The sequence below is a fragment of the Populus alba genome, chromosome 18, assembly GCF_005239225.2.
Source record: "Populus alba chromosome 18, ASM523922v2, whole genome shotgun sequence".
Classification (NCBI taxonomy): Eukaryota; Viridiplantae; Streptophyta; class Magnoliopsida; order Malpighiales; family Salicaceae; genus Populus; species Populus alba.
Window position 1 is genome coordinate 9,637,731 of NC_133301.1, and position 14,158 is coordinate 9,651,888.

Below are 14,158 nucleotides of genomic sequence, written 5' to 3' on the forward strand. Positions count from 1 at the left end.
ATCACTTAGAAGATTGATTTAGTCAAACTATATTTTTAGAAGGAGACAGTATTATCTACCTACAGTTTAGTCAAACTACCTGTTACCATCTAATCTTGTCATCAGCCCCAAAAGTTGACTATGAGGTTGTGCTAGGAGAGTCAATAGCATTAAAAAAAGGTGGCAATATTATGAGCTATAAGGGGACATTATTGCTCTATCCATGTGTAGTTATTTGTTTATATAGAGAATTAGATGATGAATAACCATTTTATAGAACATCTAATACAAGCTTCTCCATTGGTCTGAATGTTTGAGAGTTATTTTCAGACCTCTTGTGGCCAAAAGAATGACGTCTATCAATTACAAGGACTAACTAATTGTTACCCATTATAGCCATGTTCTTACTAAATTGGATTTTTAGCATGATTACTAAACTGTTATGATTTTTAGCCAATCTATTAATTGATAATAGATCAACGAATTCTTTAATTAATATGTTCCTTGTTATTCATTTCTTCCTTCTAATAAGAAGATACTAAACCTAAAAAAGTGCAAGCAGCAAACGAAATTGGTTTGATTAACCAAAATTTGGCAAAAACACAAGCATAGGCAGCCAATGGCAACTCCAATCAAGGAAAGAAGTTGAAAGAATACAATGCTCGATAGCCAAACCATTTAAAACTCACAGCCCGGAAATCACATCCAGCTTGAGCTCCATATAAAGGTAATCAGCGTTACAGGCATGGGCATCATATCCAGTCATGAGATAAGACCAAAAGAAACTTTTATACGGGAAAGGGAGATGAAGGGGGCGGGTCCCAAGATTAGAGGGCCACATCCAGAAATCATAGAGACCGAAAAAAATAAAAATAAAAATCTTAACATCTGGCTAGGTTCCTCCCATCTTATTGAGTGTAGGATGAAGGTTGGTAAGTAACGGGTGCAGCAGAGCCGTAATCATATGCCCCATAACTGGTCTGGCTTCCATAAGAACCACTGGCACGGAAACCGGCAGCACTCATGTTCTCCGCTGGCTGTGAGTAGAGTTGTTGAGGAATTGCACTGGGGCTTTGAGAGTGATGGTAGGGTTGTTGAGAGATTGCAGAAGGGCTTTGAGCGTGGGAGATACCATAAGTTGATGCATACGGGGCTGCTGCAGGGCCCTCATAGACACTCTGGCTAGGGTAGTGGAATGGCCCAGAATATCTTCTAGCCGGGCTATGCTGTGCAGGGGGAGGAGCATTCCTGCGGCTGAAAGAGGAATAATTGTTTGAAAATTTGGCAGCTTTGGCTTGTCGATAAGGAGTAGGTCCACTGTCCCGGCCACCACCTGAACCATGGCCTCGCTTGTTTTGAGACTTGGTAGCAGTGGCAGTTGACGTACCCCTCTTCCTCTCTGCTTTGGTTTTTTCAAGCAGAGAAGCCCGTTTTCTCAAGCTGTCAAGGGAAAATTCTGTTTCAAGCTTATGATCTTCCACACATTTGATGATTGCTTTAATAGAGTTCAACTCCAAGGTACTTGACTCATCCTGCAAAAAAATTAATAAGACTCAAATATTTCATGTCATTAGAATTACACAATGTAGATAGAGATTAGACACACCGTTGCAGCTGCACTATAATTTCCATTCTTCAAGACAGTAGTTGTGATCTTCTTGGAATTCTTAAGATATGACTTGAGTAGAGATACAGGAGAAAATCTTTTCGTCAAACCAGATTCAGAAGCAAAATATACAGCCTCTATCTCTTTCCCATTCTTCACCAATTCATCAATTATATCTGCAAAACAATTTATGATTGAAAAAAGTTTAACACCATAAACACTTGTTTGAACTCTCAGCTAAACAAACTACAGACATATACACAGTGATAAGTCATATCTTGAAACCAGTACTAGGGCTCATACACTACTTAACTACCTCTCATGAGGGGAGGAATGAGGCAGGTTTGGTTCATATGAACTAAGAAATAAGCAAGAAAGATATTCTGTCAACTAACCTTAAATGATGATTAGGATTATTACTCCCGGGAATACAGAAAACTTTTTGAGAGATTGACCAAATCAGTCATTGTTATTATCTGAAGTCACAACACAGATAAACTCTGCCTACCAAAATAAGAGGTTTGCTAACAAAGTTGCATGCACAATTTAAAGGGGATCCAGCCCCTGTTGGAATGGCAAACCAATAAAATTAACAGACTTTTTTTTTCTTTGACAAATGGTTGGTGAGAACCATTGAACACTTAAAGAGTCTAGTTCAATTAAGCGTACAAAGAACATTCTTCAGAAAAGGAAATAAGCAGTTCTATGCACAATGGTGTAAGCAAAACCAGTTCAACTCTCGCATGTCATTTATACATTTATTTGTCAGGGCAGTATAGCATTGTTTCCATCACCTTGGTAAAGTCTGTTTTATTTAAATAAATTATCACTTCCCAGGTGATATCAATGCATTGTCCACGCTGGCTTTCAAAAGCATCAGCCTGGAAACATTACGCAAATTCCCAATTAACTTAACAAGGCCACACCAAGCAGATGTAGTAGTACCAGGATAGGACCTTGCATTATTTGTAAATGTCAAAAACATCAGAAACAATTTCTAGTGGAACAAAAATGCAATAATGCAGGTAATTTTAAAATGATTTTGAACATAGGCACTTCAACTCTTAGAGCATTAGCCTCGAGTTCTTTAGAAACAGAATAAAGCGTTTTTGGCATAATTTACATAGCATTTGGAGATACTGAAGCTGTGCCCTTTCAGATTCACAGTATCATATCTATTAATCATACAAAGAGAGAGATTATTATGTCCTTTGATGCCAACTAATTATGCAATGACCTCATTTACAACAATGAATCTCACCAAAAAAAAAAGGTATAGAACGAAACGCAACACCCAAAAGTACAAAATAGTAGCGAGTTGAACAGAAAAACCTTGCAACAAATGTCACTGACAATCTTATGAACTGACCACACAGAACAGCAATTACCACTGAAGAACAAATAATCCACTGATCAAATTAACATCCTACATACCTCCCATTTTCTCTCCAAAACCAATAGCAGCTGCAAGCTTCGCCATATCCCTCCTTGATGCATTCTCTGCCACAAGCTTCCTCAAGAACTCCTCATCAAACCTCGACTTCAGCCCAAATCCCAACACCATTTGCAAAAACATCACAGCCTCCGCAGGTCCCACGACTCCACCGCCGCCTCCGCCACCACCCTCCCCATCAGCCTTCTCCTCTACGTCGTCCTCCTCCTTCCAGCTCTCCAAAATCCCAGCAGCCCTCTCCACCACGCTACGTGCAAATTCCGGCCCTTTATCCTTCCTTCCAAAACAACTACCTTCCGGGAAAAGCGCCTGCACCAGTATTCCACATGCCCACCTCTTATCTGTAACCCCAACTTTCCCAACTTTATCTCTTACTAACTCATCCACTGCATCCAAAGTCAGTCTCGCAGGATCCACAGCTTCCATTATCGCACGTGAAATCTCCGCTCTAAGAAACACTGATTCCTTCCGTTTCGAAACTACAAATCTTAACAGCCCAGATGAATCCATTCTCCTACATAAAGACTTCAACGAATCCGATAAATTATCGAAAGAGTGGGAATTTCGGAACTCCGATAACGCGGTCTCTCTTTGCTCCTCGACTTTGGCAGCAGCAGCTGACTCGCGTTCCGGTATGGATTTTTCTCTGCAACTAAGGGATTCGAGGGTTAGCTGGGAATTGGATTCTAAAGATTGGAATTTGGATTCCAGGGATTGGGATTTCTGGGAGAGGGAGTTTTGAAGGGATTTGAAGTGAGTGGTCAAGGTTGTGAATAGTTGGGTACAGGACGATAGAATGGTCTTTCGCGCGTCGATGTCGTTGAAGAATTTTTGCGTTCTCTCTGTTTCGATTGCTAATTCGGTCGCCATTGATTGAAGACGATGAAGATTGTGAAACGATGCTGATTCTTTAAGGAATGAATGATCGATCGGGGGGTTTCAAAACCCTAAACCCTAAAATGGTGGTTGAGGGAAAAGGAAAGGATTTATGACTGGTTCCGTATTTTCCCTTTGCGTTTGTAGTCACTGTTTATTTTGCATTTCAAAATTATTTTAAAAAAATAATTTTTAATTTTTTTAATTTTTTATTTTAAATTAATATTTTTTTAATTGTTGTTAGATTAGTTTGATGTGTTAATATTAAAAATAATTTTTAAAAAATAAAAAATATTATTTTGATATATTTAATAAATGTATTTAAAAAAAAAATTCACAATACATTTTCAAACAGATAATAATTATATTTTATTTTGTGCAATATGAAAAATAATAAATTAATGATTTTTAATTAAAATAAAGTTTTTAATTAAAAAATATATTTTTTTAATAATTATATTGCATAACCAAATACAATTTTAATTTAACAATTTTAAAAATATCCTACTTTTTTTTATTATATTCATCACCGCTCAATGGAAATGTTTTTCACATTATTCTTATAATATGAAAAATTACAATCAAATCCTTCTTTCATTTTTAATTTTTATGGCAATTTCCTTTATTCATCTTATTAGGTCCGTTGTTTGAATTTTTAAAGTTTGTATTAGAATTAAACCAAATTAGATATATAAACATATATGATGCATTACTAAAGAAATTGAAGGATAAAATACTTTTTTTTTAATATATCTATTAATGTTTTCCATCAATCCATTGTTTAAAATAATAAATGTTACCCTTATTTTCTTGACTACTTTTTTTCTTTAACAAAATAACAAGCTCAAATGCAAATTGGGATGGCAACTTTATCCAATTAGGTGCCTAATATCACTCACTTAATGTAATATTCAATTTGACTTCCTATAGATAAAATTTCAATCAAATTTCACTTGGACCAAAGATAGAATTCACTTACTCGTATCCAATTAGATATTTTCATTATTTTTTATGAAAAAAAAAATTATAAATATATTTTTTTATGGGATGATATATACTTTGGACTTTGCTATATTTAGAAATTTTGGTATATGATGTTATTACTGGGTTTTTTTTAAACACATACATGTCATAAAAAATGTAAATTTAAAAAATTTTAGGATTCTTGAAAATACTATTAGATAGATCTAGAGTTGTTTAGGATTTATATGACTTGAAAATCAGATATTATTTTTTACTTTGAATATTTGCTTCAAAGCTAAATTGTTGTAAACCAAAGTATCCGACTTCTAATAGTAATCCACACGAAACTACTAGTAAGAAATCTTCTAAACACTTTAAGAAGAGATTGGATTGATACACATTAGAGTGCTAGCTCTTTTTTTTTTTTTTTTTTTGTATTTTAGGTGTTTAAGTACTATATTTTTTTCACCTTAAGAAATAAAAGGCATAACTTTCTATTTATAGGGAAACTAAAAAAAAATCTTAAAATGACAAAATATCAATTTGCCCTTAAAATAATATCATATATATTATTTTAGTTTAATTTTAGAAATTCAATCAAGTCCTTGCGTTATTGTTTATAGGTCTAGAATTGCAATCCTTTTAATTACATTATAATCTTTATTTTTTAAATTTATTTACAATCAAGTCACACTTGATTAATCATTCCTTTTTTTAACTTCTAACCAATGGTTTTTATGTGTGACCCATAGGTTCCTTAATAAGTTGACCCAAATATAAGTCATAATCTTAAATAAAATAAGATTAAATAAATTAAACAAAATAATTTATTATCAATTCAACAATTGATTTTTTATATATATATTTAAAGATCAAATAAAATGTCTAGCAACCTGTCATTATCCCCCAAATATTAAGAGAGTCATAAGTGGTTTGATTCAACTTTTTAGTAACTAGTTTCTTAATATAATTATTATCCTTTTTATCAACAATATTTTAATTTAAACATTATAACATGGGTGGTGAATACTCTCTTGATCACTCAATTGTCCTCATATAGTTCATGTTATACCTAATGTTCACTCCTTCGTTAGCATGATTAGGATAACATGTAACATGATTAAAGGATAACATTCTTTATATAAGATAACTTTGCGATCTTAAGTCTAAAAATCACTTACACCATTGTCATGTGAGTCTTTCAATAAACATAAATGATCTCTCCATTTGGAATTCTCATGCGGGTCAATTCAGTATACATGTCTTATGACAAAAAACTTATATATTAGTTTTATAAATACATTATACCTCAGCTTATTAGAACAAATACTTCCTTTCATTAAGAAAAGAACATAATATATACTAGTTTGTACGACTCTAATAAATGTCTAGTATTTAAGAGAGCACCGACTATGAACATTTTAGGAACAATGCTTTAATGCACTAGAAATCTTATAATTATAACAACTTTATAATTTTTTTATAAAATATTTTTGTCCCATAAACTTTATCTTTACTCTAGATTTGTAAATCAAGTATTAGATTCATTAATCTAATATTATATGAATATTAAAGATAAATCAGTTAGGGGACCATTTTCCAAACTTGGGATCTTTATGATAAATTAAGATTATGACCTTCCGTATTAAATCATTTTTTAGAAATTTCTCAATCAAATTAACATGATTATTATATAGTTATTCGACCTTTTTTTAGATATGGAAGGTCATAATACCTAGCAATATTTTTTAATCTTTGTGAATACACGACTAAGATAATACATAGCATGTTCATGCCTTGAGTTAATTTTTATGCCAGCATGCTATCAATTGATCCATGTTTTTGAAATGTACAACATTAAGGGGCTAATATTGGAGGTTTTGCTAGATAAGTCTTTACATCTTTAAAGAAAACATATTGCTTTTCATTCCATTAAAACTTATAAGAGCTCTTTCCTTTCAATAACTTAGTAAATGTTATAATTTTTCATGTGTTATTTCAAATGAACCTCCTTAGAAAATAAACCTTGCTAATAAACCTTTATGTTTTATTGATACACTAAGAATCCTAATAAATTATTTACTTGCACACCATGAATGCATTTTTAAAGGGTTTATTTTTAAGTTGCTCATTCGTATTTGTTCAAAAGCAACACGTAGTTCATTAAGTTGGTAGATTTTGATTTTGACTTTACCATAATATAATCAATATATACCTTTGTATTGTAATTAATCATGTTATAGAAGATCAAGTTCATTGTCTTTTGGTATGTTGCATCAATAATTCTTTTTTTTTATCTAAATAACATTTTCATTCATACATACATTTGTAGTGAACCAAAACATCTGAATACAATTTTACTAACATCTTTCTTTATAATAAAGATTTGTTTATAACTAAAGTGGAAATCTGTGAAGTTGAGTACATATCAACTATTGGTATAAGATACTAACATTTTAGACTTGCAAGATTTAATTATAACTAGAGTGATCATATATGAAAATGAGTATTTTAGTAACAAATGTTGCATTTATCAACATATCAGCCATTAGCATAAGATGTTCATTTTTTAGAGTTGTTTATATTTCTAAAATCTATATATACCTTTAATTTGCCATTTATTTTTAATATTCGCAGTGTGTTAAATAACCACTCAACATACCTTATTAGCCTAATAAATTTAACTTCTATAAGGCATTTGATTTCTTCCTTCATATGATCAATCATGTTTAGAGACATTATTTATAAAGATTGTTTATGTGGCTTAAACCCAAGCTTAAGTGGTAAAAGATGCTCAACTAAAATTCTATTTAAGTTAGACATTACATTATAATCTCAAGTACAATAGTCTTTATAAAGTACAATAGTCTTTATAAGTGTGTAACAATAATACTAATTCCTTCTAAAGTTCTTCTTATATACTTTAACTTATAAATATTGGTATTTGCTCATCTTTAATTATCAAGTTAACTTTAACAAACATGTCCTCAAATTTAACCTTCACTATCCATCTTGGGTGGTGTTAAAGAAAAACTTGTCATATCAGGCATGATAACTTAATAATCTTGATCCAACTCAATTAAATAAATATTGTTCTAGTACTCAATACTTTTATAGGTTTAATCAAAAATCCTCAAAAACATGGTATTAAATCACAAAGACTCATTTAATCTCATGTTTCAAAATTTTGACTAATTTTTTCCCATTGAAGGTTATTTACCTATCAAAATCTATTATAAGTCATGTTGTTATATAAATTGGGAGCTCCAAAACTAAAGAGAAAATGAGAAATAAAATGGAGTCACTACTTAGTAATTAAAGGAAATTATGAATCCTAAATCATGTATTGGTTTCAGAGATTCAAGTAAGAGATTTGTTATGTCTAAAGGAAAACTAATGCCACCCTTATTGTATCTTTTCAAATGAAAGATTACCTTTATATATGTTTTCTTGTAAATTTATTTTTCACATGCCACTACATATTCAAATTATTTTATGAGAATTATTTCATAATTTATTGCTAATTATTTGCAAAAAAATCAACAATCGGTCCCTAAAAATAAAGAGACTTCGTCTGCTTGACCTTTCAAAAACTTTTGATGTCTATCCCTAAAAAAAAAAACTCGTTGATTAAACCATTCATGAAAAATTTGATGTCCATCCCTAAATTTAAAAGACTTTACTATTAGACCAGTCAAAAAATTTAACATTTATCCCTAAAAAATAGGAGACTCCTTATTTAAACCATTCGTGAAGATATTCGATGTTTGTCCATAAGAATATGATACTCGTCAATTTGGTCATTTGTGAATTTGACATTTGACCTGTATAGATGATAAAAATTAGGTTTTTGACCTCCAGTCTTTTGAATATGCATATTTAAAATTAAAGATGATAAAAAAAAAAAACATGATAGTTTTTGTTTGTATGTTATCACTTTGAGAGTGAATCTATCAATATAATAATAATTTATTGTATGGTGAAAATAATAAACCAATAGGGTATTGTCAATGACAACCTTTAACTCACCAATTCATGTTCATGTTTAACTAAATAATTTCTTTTGAAAACAAAACCGCAATTCATAAAAATAACATAATTATTTTTTTATATTTTATGTGAAAATGCTCATACCATATTGTTTTGAAAACTCATTGAACATGTTCATTGTGCACATTCATATGTAAAACACATTATAATGTAAAAATGATTGTCTATACACGCACATGTAATCAGTCTCAAAATCATTACAAAAAACTAGTATTTTATCATAAAAATTTAATAATATGTTAAAAATGATCAAAACTTTATTTAGGCTATTTGATCGATTTTATAAATAGCTAAGGTGGACTAGAAATGACTAAAATAGTTAGAGGTAGTGGTAACGCGTGCAAGGCATATGTTGGAGAAAGACAACTAATATTGGCAATTCGTTTCACTCATTGGCAAGGTTGGGAGGCGCATGAGTTACTTCAATAGGTGCATCAATTCTTGGTCTCCCTTCCTATATAAATGATGTCGTTCACCCTTATCTGTGGAGGGAGATCAAAGACCTTTAAAGTTTAGTTTTGTATTTCTCTTAACTATTTTCATTATTGTTTTATTGTTGTTGTTGCCACTATTTTTATTATTTTTTATGGTGTTATCTTGCATGAGGAGAGGCTGCAATAATGGTTGTCATTGGGTGATTATTGGTGGTGGTTTAATTGTCAATAGTAAAGGTAGATTTTGACCCTAAAAATAGAGGGAAAAGGGGATACTTGTTGGCTAGAAAATGGAGGAGAAATTGTGGTTGTCATGAGTAGAGCTTTGACATTGGTGGTTTTTGATGGCGCTATATTGCTAATATGGTGGTGTTGATTATTGATCGTTTATTAGTGGAGAGCTCAAAAAGAAATTAAAAAAGGTGCCTATATTTCTTGTTCTTCCTTTGTTAATTTTTTTTCTTTTCCCTTTATTTCATCTCTAAAAATCTCTCCCTTTTCTTTCACTCCTTATTTTTTCTTATCAATTCTTCAATCTAAAAGTTTTTCTCTCCCTCTATTTCCTCTGGATTTTTTTACTTCCACCAATGATGGCCATGTGTTTTTTTTTTTTTTTACTTTTGCACTTCTTTTTCTCTCTAAAAATTCTTCTACTTATAGTCAAGTTTATTTTTCATTTCCACAATTACGTAGGGAGCAAGCAACCAAATTTCACTTTACAATCAAATATTTTTATTTTTTCCAAAAGATATTAGTTAGAGAAAAATGTTTAAGACTCGCAAAATGGGTGTATGAATAGCTAAAATGCATCGAAAACATATGTTTTTGCTTTTTTAAAAATGTTTTTTTAGAAATATGGGTCAAGTTTAGGTTATGAGAACTGACCTCTATTTATAATGCTTATGCTACATAGTTTATGAGAAATGTTTTTTTATAGACTTTGTTTAGTAAGCTTGTAAGGAAAAGATAGTGTATCTAAAGATCTTTAAAAGCAACCTAGTTAAGAAGTGAGCAGTCTTAAAAATAATAATAAAAAGGTTAATTTAACGGAGACCAACCTCAACTTAAAATTTTAAATTGGTCAAATCAAAAGATCTCAACTTAAAACTTAAATAGATCAAATCAAGATGTAACCAATCTTATGAAATTTTGAATTTGGTCAAATTAATAGGCAACCAACCTTGCAAAATTTTAAATTTAGTTAAATCGAGAGACAACCAATGCCATGACATTTTGATAGGTCAAATCAAAAGGCAACCAACCTTAACTTGAAATATGAATGGGTTAAATCGAGAGATAACCAACATCATAAAGGTTTGAATTTGGTCAAATTAAAAGGTGACCAACCTCAAGAAATTTTGAATTTGAATAAATTGTTAAAGCCCTTATTGATCCCAAATTCATTGAAGCCTTATTGGACTAAAAAAGAAAATATAATAATAATAGGAGATTTGATGTGCTCAAAATACAAAAGAAACTTTGTTTTGTTTAAGTTTGTTAGAGTTTTGTTGGACTCAAATTAGCTAAGGCCTTGATGGGCTAAAATAAGATTACAAGGGTCTTGCTAGGCTAAAAAAAAAAAGAACCTTATTGGGTTCAAATTTGTTAAAGTCTTGTTAGTTTTATATTTACTAGAGCCTTGTTGGGCTTAAAAGAAAAAAGTTTGTAAAAGCCCTTATGGCTCAAAATAAAAACAAAGAACCTAACTAGGTTTAAATTTAACAGAGACTTGTTATTGGACTCAAATTTGATTAAAGCCTTGTTGGGCCTCAAAAAACATTATAATAGCATTACCTCAATTAGGTTTAAAGTGTTATAGAGTGTTATTGGACTCAATTTTGATAGAGCCTTGTTTGGCCCAAAAACATTACAATAGCATTACTCAATTACATTTATTTGAGTCTTAGTGGACTTAAATTTATTAAAGCTTTGTTGGGCTCAAAATAGGAAAAAAAAAAAAAAAAAAAAACCTTATTGGGATCAAATTTGTTGGAGTCTCTAAGACTCAAAAGTAAAAAGATTGTAAAAGTCCTTGTTTGTAGTGGCTTACAATGTTTTTGTCATCAAAATAGACAGAATTAAAATATTTTTTCCATAAACAAATATGGGCTTCTGAGTTTGTTTCCATTAAAAGGGATATGATTAACTTGTTATAAAAAATCTTTTATTGACATTAGAGGTGACGGGCTTAAAATGAAATGTTGGGTGTAAAAAGTTTTGTTTTCAAATTTTTTCCACCTGAAACTTCAAAAACATAATCATTTTATAAAGTTACCAACTAAAAATGGTTTCTTAAAAAGTACAATCATTTTAGAGAATGACCAAGTTAAAGTGATTTCTTAAACGTAAAGTTTATTTTAACTTGCTTAGCTATGAGATTTGTCCAAAGGCATCATAATTCCTGGATTGACATCTCTTTGTAATAGAGTTGACTTCCTTATGCAAGGTTGAATTCTTGATGTATGGTTGAATTTATGGTGAAGGGTTGGGTTTTTGGTATAGGAATGGATTCTTGATGTAGAGTTGAATTTTTGACACAATGTTAAATTCTTGAGAAAGGGTTGAATTCTTAGTTAAAGGTTAAATTTTTTTGTGCAAGTTTGAATTCCTGATACAAGGTTGAATTTTGGTGTATGGTTGGGTTCTTGACAAAAGGTTAAATTCCATAGCGCAAGGTTGAATTGTTGGTGCAAGGTTGGATTCTTAGTGCATGGTTAAACTCCTCATATAAGGTTGAATCCTTGGCACTTGACTAAATTTTTGGTGTATGGTTGGACTATAGATCTCCTTTCATAATATCATTCTCAAGAAAATATCATTATTGAGATAATTTAAAAATCATATAGTTGAATATATATTTAAAATTTAAGATTGACATATGATTTTACTTTCTTAATTTTTTTTTTAAAGATTCATGATAAAGCTGACTTATTCTAATTTGTTTTTGGAAGCTTACCTATTATGGGTGATAGGGAAGCAAAAATTGATCATTTTAAAATCTCAATCTTCTTAGATTTTTTAAAGATCTTTAGCTTACTTCAAACTTATCAATGCCTTTAAAGATCATGTTTCCTCTCTTGATAAATGAATGGGTATGGTTCATTCATCACACAAATTTGGACCATAATAGTTATGACTTCAATCTTGCTTATTTTCATTATAAAAAAGTTATTGGCTTTACACATCCAATAAGTGATAAAGTTTTTTATATCATCATGTTGTGTCTTTCTAGTAACCAACATGGGTCACACATGCATCATTACCACCACCACCATCATCATCATCAAATTGCCCGAATAGATCTGATCATGTCCATCTTTTCATTTGACATTATAAGACACAAACGCATCATCATCATCATCCCAAATTCTTTCAAAAAACATTACTCCCAATATATCTAATCATGTTTATCTTTTCATTAGCCATCATATGGCACACCTACATCATCTTCATTATAGATTCTTTCAAACAAAGTTGCCCCCAGCTAGTTCAACTATTTACCATTCCATCAACCATTATGAGACTTAAACACATCATCATCATTCTTTTCAAGAACTTTATAAATTTAGTCAACTATCATTTTGTTTGAAAATCATCCTTCTTGTTTTAGGATCATGTCGCAAATTTTAATGATTGTAATTATTTAAGTTTAATTGTTGAAATGAAATCATCAAGACTTAATTTTAGGAGTATTTTCATGAAAATTAGACTTATTTGATCAAAATCCCAAAATATGTTCTATGTCAGGATGCAATTTTGAGGCATTTTATTGATAAACAATGGGTATATGCTAGTTAGGATTGTAAGACAAAATGGCTATCTCATGATTTTGGCTTTTTTATTTTAGAAAAAATGAAAGGATTTTCCAACAACAAAAAACTATTTTAAAAAGAAAACTTTGGATTCTACGTAAATGTTTTGTCTCTTATATATATAAAGTCTTGCTTTACATTATGTTGTTAATGATTCATTGTTATAAAGAATGATATCCAACAAACAAATAGGTCATATTTTTTTTTTAAATGATTGTTCTTTATGTTTTTAGAGAATAAAACTTATCAACATGAATGAAATATATTTTTTTTTAATCAAAAATGACTTTTAACTTTTAATGGTCTGCTTTTTTCTCAAAGTTATCGGACCCTAGAAGTTGGGTATTCCTTCTTAAGAGGACGCCAAACCTCCCGATCTTGCCAACCAAGGCCTTAGTCTTTTTGAAGATTCAATCTTTCCGCTTCCTTTCCCAGGATTGAAAGCTTCATAAAATGGATCAATGTGAATGTCCAAGGAATCAAAAGTTGAATCAATAGTTTTTAGATACCACCCAAACCCAAAATCAAAAATAACCATAAGGGGTAGGAGACTATAAGAAAGGGGCTTTTAAAAGCACATAATGCAAGTTATGGTTTATGGTTGCGAAAAAAAAGGTATGAAGAAAATTTGGCATATATCCATAAAAAATAAAAGACTCCTTGATTAGGTCATTCAAAAAATTTAACATCCATCCCTAAATAAAGGAGTCTTTAACTAAATCATTCAAGAAAAATAAAAATCAACATCTGTCCATAAAAATAGAAGACTCCTCGATCGATTTGATCATTTGTGAAATAGACGTTGGACCTATATGAATGGTAAAAATTAGGCTTTGGCCTTGCACTTTTGAAAAATGCATACTTACAAATAAATATGACAAACAAGAACATGATATTTTGATTTTTTTTTTGTTTTTATTTTTAAGTTATATGTTGTCACTTTAAGATTAACCCTACCAGTAGTATAATTGTTTACTGTATGATG

The 14,158-nt window shown here is 30.7% G+C and overlaps 1 protein-coding gene across 1 annotated transcript; it reads right to left on the minus strand.

Annotated features, from left to right (window-relative positions):
• Positions 1 to 647: 647 nt before the first annotated feature.
• Positions 648 to 4,052, minus strand: LOC118050671 (FRIGIDA-like protein 4a). The gene is made up of 3 exons (XM_035061087.2): positions 3,020 to 4,052; positions 1,586 to 1,761; positions 648 to 1,511 (listed from the first exon to the last, which is right to left on the minus strand). Exons 1-3 carry the CDS (start codon positions 3,906 to 3,908, stop codon positions 888 to 890), a joined length of 1,689 nt encoding a protein of 562 aa, XP_034916978.1. The 5' UTR covers positions 3,909 to 4,052; the 3' UTR covers positions 648 to 887.
• Between the last annotated feature and the right edge of the window lie 10,106 nt (positions 4,053 to 14,158).

What these genes read in the sequence shown, in the direction of transcription:
- LOC118050671 (XM_035061087.2), bottom strand. Translation starts at nt 3,908, where the DNA reads ATGGCGACCGAATTAGCAATCGAAACAGAGAGAACGCAAAAATTCTTC. An exon ending in TTTTGGAGAGAAAATGGGAG is followed by an intron (nt 1,762 to 3,019) that starts GTATGTAGGATG and finishes ATTGTTTTGCAG; the next exon opens with ATATAATTGATGAATTGGTG. An exon ending in ATTATAGTGCAGCTGCAACG is followed by an intron (nt 1,512 to 1,585) that starts GTGTGTCTAATC and finishes ATTTTTTTGCAG; the next exon opens with GATGAGTCAAGTACCTTGGA.